Consider the following 15,160-nt stretch of genomic DNA (forward strand, 5'->3'; position numbering starts at 1 on the left):
ATGAATAAAAACAGGCAGGAATGATATTCCAGAATAAATCAATTTAAATTTTAAATAATTTTAATTATTTTACTTTCCATAAAAAATAAATTTAGTCAAAAGCTGCGGAAGCCGCAGAGTGTTTTATGTAAAACTCTCCGTCTGTAACACACATTTGGCCTCCGGGTGGTGCTGTTATAAATTTCTTTGCCTGCAGCTACAGGTGAAACAACCCCCAAGTGAGTCAACCCTGGTCTTTTTTTTTTTTTTTACAAATTCCCAAGACCCTTAACGGTCACTTCCAATGGTTTCAGCAGCCTTTTCTTGCTAGCCAAGATCGACGGCAAACAGATAAAGTCAAAAGACCAGCTCCACGTCTCTCGTTAGGATCCCAATTTGCTGTTTTCACTGGAAGAAAGTTTGTTTTTGCTTGCTCTTGTTTTTCAATTTCAAGTGGCCAGTGAGGCCTTGTTGTTAGAGCTTTCAAAGACAAATGTTACTTACTTTTTATTCTCACAAATGTGTGTTACCTTAATGAATATATAATCAAAATAAATTAATCAAGTCAAATTCTTTATTTTCTCCTCATCCCATTTAGATTTTGGCCCTTTGAGCAAAAAAGTTTGGGCACCCCTGATCTAAACGCTCCACACATCTTAGTGGAATTATATCAGACATTAATTGTACCAAATTTGGAGCATTTGAAATAAAAACTGTCTGTTTCTGTTTAAATTAATACAATAAAATTGGTAAGTGGCATATACTTACGAAGCACATACCATGAAAGATCTACTTTTTGAGCTTTTAAGTGTATTATACTATTCATTCCTCACTCTAAACAGCCCCCAAAATATGCTTTTTTAATATAAATATCGGTATATTAAAATCTCAAAGGCACGCTTGTGAAATTTGTCAATTTTTTTCAATAGCTTCCAAACCGTGTGACCCAATGGGAGGAAATATATACAGAATTATAGTTCTTACTTACCTTCATGGGTCATGGTACTTTATTTTGCCATTTTCAAAGATGGATATTTGATATTAATTTTTTATATTACAATCTCATATTTAAAATCTGGCTATTTTTTTTAATAGCTTCCAAACCATGTGATCCACTGGGATGAGATATATGCCAAATTACAGTCCTTACTTACCTTTATCAGACATTGTACTTTTTTGCCATTTTTAGTAATGTATGTATATTTTTAATATTTTTGTATTAAAATCTCAAAGGCTCACACATTAATTATGGTCATTTGTTTTTCAAAACCTTCAAATAGTTCCAGTAGTTTTAAAGACTAAAACCTTTTTATCCCCAGAATGCTAAAATTATTGATAACCTTTAATGTTTATATCATACTGCTGCTGTGAAGATTTTTCACTTCAGGTTCATGGAAACCCTTCCGCTCTCCTTAGTTTGTTTACATTAAAAGTGGGGTCATCTGGACCCCCCAAGACAGTGCGCTGAACTTTTTTTTATCTTTGATTTTTGAGTTTCACTAATGTCCATGACAGAAATAAAATCCTGTCCACCTTTGTCATGGAAGAAATCACATATCAATATGTGGTTGGAGTCAACTGGACCCCAAAGAGAGCGGAAGCTGTTTTCATTTCTGTTAATTGTCCTAAGTGTATAGAAGTGTCTGCTTTGCAGTTCTACATTGTAATATCATCCACTTTATCCCCATTTTTTGGGTCATTTTTTTAGTTTATTTATTAATGTTTTAAGTTTCTGCCACCAAGCCCAGTTTACTGCATTTTGGGTTTAAGCACATTTTCCTGGTTTTGACAGTTAAACCTAGCAGTGAAGAAACAAAAGCTTTCTGAACCTCTGAACTGAAATGAATCAAATTGTATTGAAGTGATTCAGGGTTGTGAGGTATTTGACACATTGAAACTAGTGACATCTATTGGCCAGAATACAAAATTGCATCAGCATATAAGAAAAAAAATATAATATAAGAAAAATATATATAAGAAAAAAGAAAATATATATAAGAATAAAAGACCAATGTGTCATGTGTCACCAATGTGTCATGAAAGCACCATGTGTGTTAAGCCATGTTTAGCGATAAAACTTTTATGATTTCCAAATTATTATTTATTTTATAAATAATAATAATGAGGTTGTGTCACATTTTGACATCTCATTTATAAAATATTGTAAAGAAAATACTTTTCGCAAGATTATTTTAAAATAATTTTAAAAGATCTTCAAAATACCACATTTCATAAAATAAATAGAACAGTGAAATCTTTGTGCTACTGCTAATATAGGCCTATCTGCTGAATGTGTGCATACATTTATTTATATGAAAAAATGTTATATTTTTAAATCTCAATGTCAGTAAATGAAATGTTCTACCAAACTGACTTATAATATCCATAACAAACGCCTTCTCCGGATGATAAATATTCGCGATTATCAGGATATTTTCGAGCCGCTTCTGAGTCAGCAGATGCCATTTCTCCATGCAGGCTCGCTGTGAGTGTGTGTTCTGGCTGCGCTCCCCTCTTGAGAAATTCCTGCAGCACATTTAGAAGCAAAAGTTTCATACAAGCATCTAAGTTGTTGGAGTTTTTGTGACAAAGCAAAGGAGCCATGTGACTCATGGACTAAAATCACCTTCGGTCTGTTTAAAAGCAACAAACAAAGCTACTTGAAGTGGCTGAAGGTAATTTGGAATGAAGACAGAAGATGAATCCAGACAGAAGTGCTTTGTGGCAGTAAGAAAAAAATGTTATTGTCTTTTTCTGTGTGTTAAATGTGATATTACTAATGGTAAAAATTACCCCTTTTTCATTCTTAAAGTAACATTTATTTTGAAAGGCTCGTCGCAGGGGGCGTGTCGAGTGTGGAAGGTCACATGACCCGGAAAATGTGGGGCTTGATTCCTGTGTTGGATTGCTCTCAGCTGCTGCGCTTCTGTCCTTCGCAGTGCAAACCGTCCGCTTCTGTCTTCGCGACCCACGCGCTCCGGGTCGACTCTCCTCAACGCACTATGTCGGGTAAGACCCAAAGGGCACGCCCGCACGGTGGCACCAGAACCAGCGCCCTCCCGAACATTTCCGGAGATTTCCGAACTGTCTCCGTATCAACGCAGTTTTTTAACATTATTATTATTAATATTATTATAAAAAAGCATAATAAAACAGCCGCTGAAGTCTTTCGTGTCTTCATGGCGTGGTCACGTTTATTTCACCGTGTTTGATGTGCATCGTTTTTGCTGCAGATTATAGTTAAGTTGCAGCAGTCAAAAACGGCACTTCCGGTTCTAATTGTTAAGAAAATAAAAGTAAATATAGATATAGTAAATAGAGATCTTAAAACAGCTCTTGCAATTTTTCGCTTGATATTTTTATGGTCAAAATTTAAACATGGGTTATCGCCTTTTCTTTTTTAAAGGGAAGTAAAAAAAAATCATATTTTTGGGAACTGTCATTTATGAAATTGAAGAACATTTGTTTTACTAAGGAGGAGTAAAAACTTGACTAAAATTTTTTTTCTTAAAGTACCCCTGCCTTTTAAAATAGAAAATAATCATACTAAGATTTCTTGATTTGCAAATAGCTAACTGTTCTGTATGTTTATTTAAAAATAAATATCTTTCAGGCAATTGAAATATGCGTTAAAATACAAACTTAAAACAAAAATTATAGTGGATGTATTTATTTTGATGATTTCCTTCTAGATTTTACAAGAAACCTTTAAAGTATCTTTTGTCTGGTGCTTGACATGCAGCTTGGTTAAGAAGATCTAATAAACTGGATTTAAAACAAATTATTTATTAATAACAAAAAGAAAGATGAAGAAAAGTTGACAATATATTAAAACACCCTCTCAACAAAATAAAAGTTTAGATGCTTTTATTTTATAAACTGAATACTTGCGGTCACGGTTCATTCCTGGATCAACTTGACTCTTGTTTTACACTGTCAGGCCTTCAAGCCTGTCCCCCCCCCAGAATTGTAATATAATTCTACAGAATATTCTTTTTGTTGTGCTTTTTATTAATAGTCACTCAGTTTGACAGTAGGGCCAAAAAGTTCCAGGATAGGAAAGATTTCTATTTAGCTAAAATGATAAACTGTCTTTTTCTTTTGCATTTTATTCACATAACATTCACATCCAGTTACGTTTATTGTAAAACAATAAATGTTGAAACAGCAAAATCAACAAAAATTTAATTCATTTTATGTCACTTAATATTTATTTCCACTGCAGGATGTTTTAAGACTAGATTTTCTGTTGTTTGTCCAAGAATAAAAACACTGAGAGTGCAGAAGGCGTGCACTCTGGCCTTCTGATAGCCAATCTATAGTCCAACCATAGCAGCCGCTCAACATCCCAACAGGGATCGAGCTTCCTGTAAACTCCCCTCCCCATCAAAATAATTGAAGGACTCAGTTGTTGGGGGCTCTTTCCTGGCTGCAGGTCCTGTTTGAACCGAGTGGGGACATGACTCACTGCCTGCTGTTGTTCCTGTGTGCACTAAAGACCCTGACATACAAGTGGATCACGGGGGTTGATTCCCATCTTTGAGAGGAAAACTGGGAGGAGCTTTGTCTGAAGAAAAAAACAAAGTTTAAATGTGCTTAATTTTTTAGAATAAAAATCTAATTTAGAAATGTGTTTTCTTAATTAAAACACTTTGGCATTTTCTTTCTAATGGGAAATAAGTGGATGTTATACTTGACTTTTACTTCAGAAAAGTATTTTTGCTGGCATTTTCTGTGCAGACCAAGCGTTTGTGACGTTGGCCACAAATGACAGCTATGCCAAAGGAGCCATGGTTCTCGGCCAATCATTACGGAACCACCACACGACCAGGAAGCTGGTGGTTCTCATAGGACCGCACGTTGCAGAACCGTGCAGGTATGACCGTTCTTTGTAGATTTACTTAAAACAAACATGAGGTAAAAGTGAACTCTGATGCAACCGTTTTTGTTTGCAGAGAAGTGCTTCGATCCGTCTTTGATGAAGTGTGTGTCGTGGATCTGATGGATTCTGGGGATGCGGCTCACCTGGCGCTGATGAAGAGGCCGGACTTGGGAGTGACGTTCACCAAACTGCACTGCTGGACGCTCACACAGTACAGCAAGTGTGTGTTCATGGATGCAGACACAATGGTGAGAAAGAAACCTGAAAGTCATGAACAAACAGGGGCAGACTTACAATAAGGCAAGGGTGAACACTTAAAGGTGTCTAAAATAAATGTTACGCCCATTAATATTCAAATCTTTCCTAAAAAAGAAAAAAAAACACCCTAAATCACTGAAATGGCATAAGACTGATCATATGAGAGTTTCATTCTTCTGCAGGAATGGAATATTCCAGTCAACAGGAAGTTAGCAAGCAGAGAATTTAGTTTTCTGCCCAATTGTGCAATTTTGATTCTAACTTTGCAGGTAAAAATAGCTTTAGGAAGATTTGGGTTCAATTCTGCAGCTTTTAAATCCTCATTGAAGTACATTTCAACCAGGAACGTACAGTTGAGGGAGGCAGGTGAAGCAGTGCCTCACCTGCCATCATGAGATGCATAAAATGTGTCCACTAACCTTCTTTAAAGGCAATTTATACTTATGATTCTAATCATTTATTAATTTATCAATTAGGGACGCATAAATTGGGGTGACATTATTTTTCTTTTCTTTTTTTTTTTTAGATCTGCCTATGCAATGATACGATTTATTGTTACTTTGGGATTCCTAATAACCTGAATCTATGTTGGAAAGATATAAATATCTGATTGGATAATGGTAATTGACGTAAAGGAAATGGTACGGTCAAGCCGGGGTGGGATTATATAAATTCACTTCCTCCCACTTCCCTTCAGCTGATCTCAAAATGTCTAGTTATCCTGTGTTTGACATGTCTTTATGGATGCTGATTGATTGTTTTGCACATGAATATTTTTTTTCGTAAATGCTTGAAATAAACCATTTTTAATCTAATCTAGTTTTCAAACTTTTTTTTTTTTAGTCTGCTCCTATTTTGATCAAAGAAATAGCCAGAAATCAAATTATAAGCTTAATTTTCTTTATACAAGTTCTCCATTCTTAAAAGAACATGTTAAAAAATACAAAAAACATGATTTTCTTTTGAAGGTAAATGGGATGTTTGTTTATATTCAGGTGCTGTCCAACGTAGACGAGCTGTTTGAGAAGGAGGAGCTTTCCGCGGCTCCAGATCCTGGCTGGCCAGACTGTTTCAACTCTGGGGTTTTCGTCTTCAGACCGTCCAATGAAACGCATGAAAAGCTGGTGGCTTTTTGTGGGGAAAATGGCAGCTTTGACGGTAAGCCTGAGGAGAAATGATAATAAATGTCTTCAAACAAGGCGTCGGTTTCCATGTGTTACAGCTTGTTAACATCCACTTCTACAGGAAATGACGACTGCAGTTTATGAAATGGAATCATTTTGAAATGTGGTTTCACGAAACATCTCCCATCTGAAGTGCATGCAGAGTGCAGACATGTTTATATGGAGTGAGATAAGTGTCAAAATGAAACGTATGCTTATACGGTTTTGACATGTCTAGTTTGAGTTCTTTTTTTAAAATACAACTTTTAATATGTTACAAATTTTCCCTTGTTAAATTATTGTCAAAAACACTAAGAATCATTGATTCAGCAAAGTTCGCATTTGTACTGATGACCACTAGAGATGGAATGTCAAATTTTAAAGTCTAGCTCTGATGAAAATCATGTTTTTGCTATTCTTAACATGATGACGGAGGCCATACATAAAGAAAATTAAACTTAAAGTTTCATTATTGTGTCTTTCTTTATTCAAATTATTGCGAATCAGGACAGAAAATGCAATTTCTAATGAACTTCTGCCGCTCTGCAGAAACTATGTCCTAGAAAACCCCACAGGTTTTTGGATTTTTGTTGAAAATGGCATAATCATGACTTAAAAGACCACTGGGAATGCTTTAACAATATATTAATTATTCCTTTCTCCCTTCCCTTTCATTTAGCCCTCCAAACTGAGAGTTATGAAAAAATAGTGTCTTATAATTCGGACGTCACTTTCTTCACCAATACTTTACATGTTTTATAACAGCTTTAGTATTTTTATTTTCTAGCATTAATTAATGTTTTCTTAATGGTCATTAGTTGCAACAATGATCAGCAAACTTCATGTCACAGTAGTGAAATCATAAATAAAAGACAGTGCAGTTTGATAAAACAATAATGCGATCACCACGTTGAAAAGCATGTGGCTCCCGCTGGCCCCGCCTTGATTGACAGATTCTTTTGAGCTTCCTCATGATTGGTTGACTGTACTTCCTCTAAAAATGTGACTCAGACCGACTCGGACTATCGCTGTCGATGGGTCGTTTGCAATATGGCGGTAGGCGTATCAGGAAGTGACGGCGAAGGCTGATTTCGCGGGGGTTGGAGGTAATGCATTTCCTTTGGGGGACCTTAATGCTTGCTATGTCCAGTTCTTATTAATGGTCAATGGCCAACACACAGCCAACTGAGCCATGAAACTGTCATGTTACCTGTTTTTATTCCCAAAAATCTATGGAGTAAGTTAATTTGTCTATTATGGAATCAATAAATTCTATTTTAATTTAATAAATGAGCCACCAAATGTGCACCTTGTTTAATAAATGTTTCATCACTCAATATTTATGCCTATAACAAGCCTGTGACATATTTTTGACAGCATCTTAGCAGAAGATTTTGTATTCAAATCAAAGAAATTCAAAACCGGGGCATTGTATAACAACATTTCATTTTTTTTTGTGCAACTTTGTCAATATGCATAGGTTTCATTTTGACATCTATCTTACCCCATATTTTCATAAAAAGTGATATTTGTCAGTTTAAGCTCCTTTGAACTGGGATTACAGCAAAAAAAAAGAGGAGTGCAGAAGTTCATGTAATCTATTGCAAAAGCCACTTTCACTGCTGTGAGACTTTGATCTACTTTTTTATCTTTACAGTATCTACTTTTATTATGTCAGGGCAAGAACAAAGTTTTTATTGAGTCGATTACTCCTAAACATCCCTTTACAGGAAGTTAGAAGAGTTTATGACTTAAACAAATGTCAAACTCTTTATCATTTTTGTTTTCTTTGCCTTCAGGGGGAGATCAGGGGGTTCTCAACAGTTACTTCAACACCTGGGCGACGGCGGATATTTCCAAACACCTCCCCTTTATCTACAACCTCAGCAGTATCGCCATCTACTCCTACCTGCCAGCCTTTAAACAGTGAGTTTACACATTCCTCTTTCTCTGATTTTTCTTTCCACAAAACTCCTGTGAGCTCAAAGAAGTAAAAAAATAAATAAATGGGATATAAATCCTCTTTTTTTGCAGCTTTTGCTGTGAGACTTCAGTGTCTTCCATGTATTTACTCTTAATGATTTGTTTTTACAAAGTTTACGATAATCTGTTTGTGACTTTTTTTTTAGAAGTCGGTAACAAAAAAATATTTTCAGAGAGAGTTTAAAAAGTTCTATTTTAATAAAAATTTAAATATTTCATCTCTGTAACTCAACTCAGACTGGGTGAGGAAAACAATTTTAAGGCTGTATTTCACACGTATGTTCCAATATTTGGTGCGTTTGGGATGGAGTTGGACCCCAGCTGAATCAACAAACCTGGTTTCCTTCTGCAATCTGCAGCTTTGATAATCATGGGAATGTCATAAAGTTTCCCAACTGTTGAGAAACTTGAAACTCCCAAAATAATGACTGATATCAAAACTTGGTTTAATAATTTAATGCTTTTGAAAGCTTGAAATTTATGGAGAGAAAATAAACTTGTTTGATTTATATGTGCATAATTCTTGTCTGAATGTTTGTGTGTGAAACTTTGGATTTGTGTTGAGTGTTTAAAAAAATGCAATATTTAGATTTTTTTATGTTAAATATTGAGGCATATCTGCTCAAGAAAGTGTGAAAATGTCAAAATTTCACCAGATATTATTCACAGTTTAAGTTCAAAGCAGCTGGTAGGAAAACTCTGATGACCCAGCATTCTAGCAGTATTTAAGCGCATCATTTACACACAAAACTTGGAGACGTGAAACTATAGTCTCGCATCTGAGTTATGCATAAGGTTTGTGTGTGTGTAACAGGTGATTGGTCCGTGCATTTCAAAGATTTGAATATGCAGTTAGTTTAATCTGTTTTAAATAAAAGTTGTGAATGTGTATTATATTTTGTGTTTACTTGTTCATGTGAATATACAATTGCAACGTAAATGAATTTTATCAGTTACAAATCAAGAATGACACACACACAAATCAGGTAAGTCTATTTTCTCTCCATAGAAATTCCTCCGAATCTAATCGTAGTGAAAAAAAAAAAAAATATATATATATATATATATATATATTTTTTTTTTTTTCACTACGATTTTTCTGTGAAATTCTGTCAAAAAATGCGGACAACATCACCAGATGAACGTTTCAGGATTTATTGAAATGACATTTAATCTCCAAATCAAAAATCCTCTTTGCTTTCATGCGGATCCCCGCTAAGCTAACGGATCACTGCTACCTCGAGCCGTTAGCTTTGCAGAGAAAGTGTATGTGTTAGCCTGGGGGCAGAGCAGACTCTTCCTGGAGGGGGCGGGTCTCAACTTGTGATGTCAGCATGTGAGGACCCGCTCGTTTTCATGGGTATGGGAGGGGCGGCTGCTAAGAGTGCAGGTTTTTAGAGGAATTCTCAGAAACGCGTGAATGGATCAAAATACCGCTTTGGGGTTGTTTATAGGGAGGAATGAACAGTATAATACTTAAAAGCCCAAAAAGTAGTTTTTTTTGTTTTTTCTTCCTGATAATGCCCTTTTAAAATTCAGAATTCCAACATTAAACACGGCAGCTGGTATGAAGCTTGATCCCTTGTTGCCTAGCTTTCACAAATTATATATCGTTGTCCTGTTGAAGTTTTTGAAAAATGTAAAGTATCTAATGGGGTTTCATCAGACCACCATAGTGTAATTAAGTTTATTTATTCAGTCTTTTCTTTCCATCTGTAAGTTTCTCTCGCATCTGTAAGTCAAATAGTTTGTCTAACTGGTAGATAAACTGTTGATTTGGGATCGTCTGTGTTAACCTTTAGGTCCATCAACGAACAGATTCAGCTCTCAGGATTCATTTTCAAGGCTAAAGTACTTTTTCTTGTCCTTGTTTGCCTTTGCTTTGATGTGAAAACAGAAGTTTAAAGGTGGGTGGGTAGTACACGGACAAAAACCTGCTGTAGCAAGTTGTGAGGTTAATGGTTTACACACTTTTGTTTCTCATTTTTGTTAGAAAATAATTTTAAAACGATTTTTATTTGAGGAAATGTTCTTAATTGTCAGGTTGGTAGAGACATCCAATGAGTTTGATCTATTTAAGTCTGCACATGTTACTTTTTCTGTTTTATATTTTTAAAAACGACCCTTGAAATAGGAGGAAAAAAATACTTTTATTTTGAAAACTTGTTAGAGTAACTTCATAATAAAATCTTGCAGCAAATATAAAATCTTTAGGACCTAACCTGAGTTGAAGACTAGACCTGAACAGGTGAACTGATGCCGTCCCGTCTGCTGCCTGTGCAGGTATGGCCACAGTGCCAAGGTGGTGCACTTTCTGGGCAAAGTGAAGCCGTGGAACTACTCCTACGATGCCGAGAGAGGCGAAGTCAGAGGTCACTCGCTGTCGCCCGACGAGGGTCACCTTCACTCCGATTACCTGCTCATGTGGTGGCAGCTGTACGCCAAATCCGTGGTGCCGCTGCTGCAGAAGGCCTACGGGGACACGCCCTTCAACAGCGGCTGCGTGGAGCCGAGCAGCGAGGTAGGACCAGGGATGGATGGGATTTGATGAGGAGGTTGATGTTTGCATCATAAGAGAACTGGACTGAGTGACCCCTCCATCTTGGTGTTTCAGATAAGAAGTACTCTGGTTCTAAAACGCCAAATAAGGTATAGAGAAATAATCAGCTGTTACTGTCATGTTAATCAGATTAAGCAATCCTAATTTTTAAAATATTTTTTTTGTTCAATTTATTCAAGTTATACACTGAACTGGATGTCTCAAAAGTATCTGATCTCACTCTAAAGGTTCAAAAGGTTTGACAGATTTTGTGTAACCCACTTTCAATTGATAGGGGTGTGGCCTTTCAACAAGCTCCCTCCTGATTGGCTAGAGTGGTTGTCAAACAAAGGGATCAATTACTGACGATTTTTGGTTCCAACATAGTGATGTTTGTAACCCCTACCCCCAAAAAAGTTTTTTTTTAGGCTTTATTTATAAGCAACATGTACAACAAAAGTGTGAATGCCAAGGGGAGATAAGAGATTTTTTTTTTTTTTTTTACAAATATTTAATCAAAAACTGTATTTGTTGAAATTACCTTTTTTGCTTTAATTTGTTTTACATTTCCATATTGCATTGTTTCATGCAAAAAGTGCTAAAAAAAATAGGTTTGGATTTTGACTATTTCCTTTTATGTAAAAGAAATTTCCCCCAAAACAAAATCGGTTAAGAAAATAAAGTTTTTGTCCATTCTGTCATCATAACAGTCCAAAATAATGTCCGTTTCTGAGAGCTCGAGTGTCTTTCCAGTTTTACCACAATATACTTGTTTAAATGCTATTCACAAACACATGACAAATGTTTTCCTCTTGTGATCCACAAAATGATATAATATTATTGTACGATATAATATTTTAAGACACTTCTTTTATTTTGTTATTTAAGCAGTATTTATTTTCAATGAACTCGATTTTTTTTCCAATTAATATCCTTGAATTTTGAGTTTCAGTAAAATCTAGCTGCAGGTCAATTTGACTGGAGTTGGAAGTAACTCATTTTCTTTTGGTGATGTTACACTCACTCTGTCCAGTTTTCTAATGCAGTCTATGGCTGAAGTCTCAGTTTTTCGGTTTCTCCTGCTAGTTTTATACTTTTTGTTCTAGAGGAACATTTTGAGGTCAATAATTAAAAATAATTACAGTTGTACGTTTCATTAGTAATTAAAAAACAAAAAAAAAAGCATCAATAAGTTTCTGTACATTCTCTGCCAGCAGCTTTAAAAGAACAAGAATGTCACAGTCACACAACACACAGAAGTGGGTTTGTGTTGTCACACCAACAAGTGTAAGCAGTGGAGTGTTTTTCCACTGGTTTACTTGTTTTTTCATGTTTTTGCTTCTAAAGAGTCTGAGTTCTGTCAGTTTGCAGGATCATTAAAGATATTCCTCTTTAAAAGACAACAGTTTTCTAACAGTTTTTATTACAAGCCAGTGCAGCTTCCTGACATAGAAAAGTAGGGAAGGATAGGGAACATAAAGCAAGACTGTTAAGTTTCTGCTGCAACAAAGTGGAAGGAGCTTTTTACTTTTTAACTCTGAGTAATAAAATGTTGCAAGAGTAGCTTGTTGGAACTGTTTCTACATGTTGTAAAAACCCCACAGGAATGCAGATGACGAGCTCCATTCTGCTGCTGATTCACCTCAAAGGCTGTAGAATCTGTGTGGTGTAATCCTGATTAAAAAAAAAAAAAAGAAATGATCACTCTGAGCAAGTCAACTCATGCCTGATTCACACTGGACGCAGAAGCACCGCCGAACGGAGGCCACTTCCTTTTGGCGCCCTTGTTAATCGCCATGCAGCCATTGTTTTGGCGTCTGGTCTATTTTTTGGGTGATCCGCGTCAATTCTGGAAGGAAGTTGAGCCAAGACACATGAGAAAATCCGGTCAATTTTCAAAACGCAACCAATTTTTCACAATAAAAGACCACGAATGACAAATGCAGATATTTTTGGGCTGTAGAGATGAAAATAAAGATAAAAAACAAACGGATACACACAAATCAACTGGTTTATACTTCCAAGCGACTCGTAATCGCTCGCGTCACATCCACCATATGGCGGTCTCGTTCTTACCAATGTTGGCTGGATTTGATTGCAACTCTGCGATCTATTTCCGACTGGTGTTTATACTTTTCAAGCAATCGTGTCCAGCTTTTATCTTTAACATGATCAGCATCCCGCTTAGACACTTTCCGCCTCCGCGAGCGCGTGGAAGTATAAACCAACCTTTAAACTAACTACAAATGAAGACAATGAAGATGATAGTTTATTAAATTTTTAATGAATCGGGCAGCCTCTGTAGTTCATTAGTTTCTGGTAGTAAAACAGAGCTAACACCAGAGCTCCAGTATATATGTTCTTTGATTTACTGTAACTTTTCAACCGTTAATACAATCATTCCAGTAGATTCTGAAGGAAAAAAGCGGCGATAGGGTTAGTAAACAGCTGCTCTCTTCCCGGGTCTCCTGACTTGTCAGACTGCATCAATATGAATATTAAAATCCCCTGCTATTATAATTTTGTCTGAATCTAAAATAATATTTGATAAAATTCCGAAAACTCAGATAAAAAGCTCAATGAGGCAATTTTCTTTGTGATTTTGGGCTATATAAATACAATTGAATTGAATTGAAAAGTTACAGTATGTTAAAGATTGGAAGTGTCACTGATGACGCTTCAGGTGTTAAAGGGTTTAATCAAATGAGGTTAGCATCTGAAACAAAGAAATATTTTTTCACAAGTTACGGTCTTGCTGACTCAAATATTAAAAAAATATATATTTTTTTGGTGCTAAAGGCTCACAAACTCTCGCTGTGCTTTGTAATCCAGGAGAAACTTCAGAAAGACGAGATTTGGCAGCAGGAGTTTGCCCCGCCCCCTTCTGCGAAAAACATCTCCTCGGAGGAGAGGAAGCAGCGCTGGGAAGCCGGTCAGATGGACTACATGGGCGACGACTCCTTTGCCAACATCGAGCGAAAACTCGACTCTTTCCTGAAGTAGCAGACGGCCGACACCAGATGAGGTGTTGGACGGCATTCCTTTCACTGTGTCGCTGCGGCTCGAACACCAGGCAAATCGATGAAAACTCCTGTGCAATTTCGGCCTCATTCCCTGCAACTTGGACCTAGAGAAAGGGAGAAGTTCCTGTGCACTCTACTGTTCGTTTTCTTCTTTAAGAAAAAGTTTGACAATTTAGGAAATAATGTTCTCACACCCAGGAGTGTCCGACCGTCGGAAAGGGAAAAACATTTAGAGAAAACAGGAAATGTCCACTAGATTTCTTGAATAATCGTTTTTTTTCCATTACATTTCAGATGAGCACCTTAAGGAGGGAGAAAATAACCGGTGCTAAAACAATCTTAGAGTTTTGGATTATCTTAAAACTGCTTTTGAAAAAGAATTAACGTTCAATTTCTCCAGTTTGGAGAGATTAAAGATTCTGATCAGGCTGATGAACTGTAACTGTATTTCCAAATTTATCTTGTTTTGTGTCAATTTCCTAAAATGTTACACTTTTCTTATGAACCCAACAGAGAAAGAAGTCTTCCTACACTGTGGAAATCAAGCCTTTAACTGCAGAAAAAAAAGTTGTTTTTTTTTTACTCTTTGTGCAAATATTCTGTCAAACGTGCCGTGGATGCACCTCAGTGCTCACCAGCTCTCTGTGACGTCTAGTTTCGTGGTGTATCTGCATGGCTGAAGTCCGATGCGAGTATGTGACAAAGTACATCCACCAAAGTCCATGCCGAGATTTTTTTTTGTACTTCCACCCAATTCACAACCGTCTGTCATCATTTCCTTTTTTGCTTTTCTTTTGTAGTGTCTCCATAGTTCCTATTCACAGTTTACGAAACCTCACTGACTCTAACCGCTGCTAGTGACTGTTGACTCCGCCCCCTTTACCCCACCGTTAAAAGTCTGAAGCTCTTCCGTCCGTTAAGCACTCCGACTTGAAGCTGGAGTTCAGCTGCAGTTTTTTGTGTGGAAAATGATTAACTGTAGTAGACTAATGCACAAGTAGTTGTAAACCTTCTGATAGCTAATAAAGATGTGAAACTATTTGCAAATTTGTGTATCTTCTTTTTTTAAGTATTTTAAGTTGAACAGATATAGTTTGTGTAATCTAATGTTCAGGAAATACGTGTTCTATTCCTGTAATGTATGTATTTGGTCTGGAAAAATAACTGAATATTCATCAATTTATGGTATTTAAATGGAATTATACCGATACTCTATTCTAATTGGCTGCAGGATATTCCTTAAAAAATGCCACTGTCAGTATCTCCATCCAAATTCACCATCAACAGCAACATTAACTTTAATTTTCAATTATTTGCTCACTTTATTGCTTGA

The 15,160-nt window shown here is 36.2% G+C and overlaps 2 protein-coding genes across 2 annotated transcripts in view; one reads left to right on the forward strand and one right to left on the reverse strand.

Moving 5' to 3' along the window:
- Window positions 1-1,279, reverse strand: part of LOC112145537 (plastin-1) — a 14,951-nt gene extending 13,672 nt beyond the window's left edge. The window contains exon 1 of the mRNA XM_024270864.2: window positions 1,134-1,279. The gene's annotated coding sequence lies outside the window, so the exon portion shown is untranslated. The remainder of the gene's footprint in view (window positions 1-1,133) is intronic.
- Window positions 1,280-2,829: 1,550 nt separating this feature from the next.
- LOC112147596 (glycogenin-1) lies at window positions 2,830-14,874 on the forward strand. The gene is made up of 7 exons (XM_024274113.2): window positions 2,830-2,988; window positions 4,720-4,855; window positions 4,935-5,109; window positions 6,115-6,277; window positions 8,082-8,208; window positions 10,549-10,786; window positions 13,637-14,874. The coding sequence occupies exons 1-7, from the start codon at window positions 2,847-2,849 to the stop codon at window positions 13,805-13,807; spliced, it is 1,152 nt and encodes a 383-aa protein (XP_024129881.1). The 5' UTR covers window positions 2,830-2,846; the 3' UTR covers window positions 13,808-14,874.
- The last annotated feature ends 286 nt before the right edge of the window (window positions 14,875-15,160 follow it).

This window comes from Oryzias melastigma, linkage group LG22, assembly GCF_002922805.2.
Source record: "Oryzias melastigma strain HK-1 linkage group LG22, ASM292280v2, whole genome shotgun sequence".
NCBI classification, from domain to species: Eukaryota; Metazoa; Chordata; class Actinopteri; order Beloniformes; family Adrianichthyidae; genus Oryzias; species Oryzias melastigma.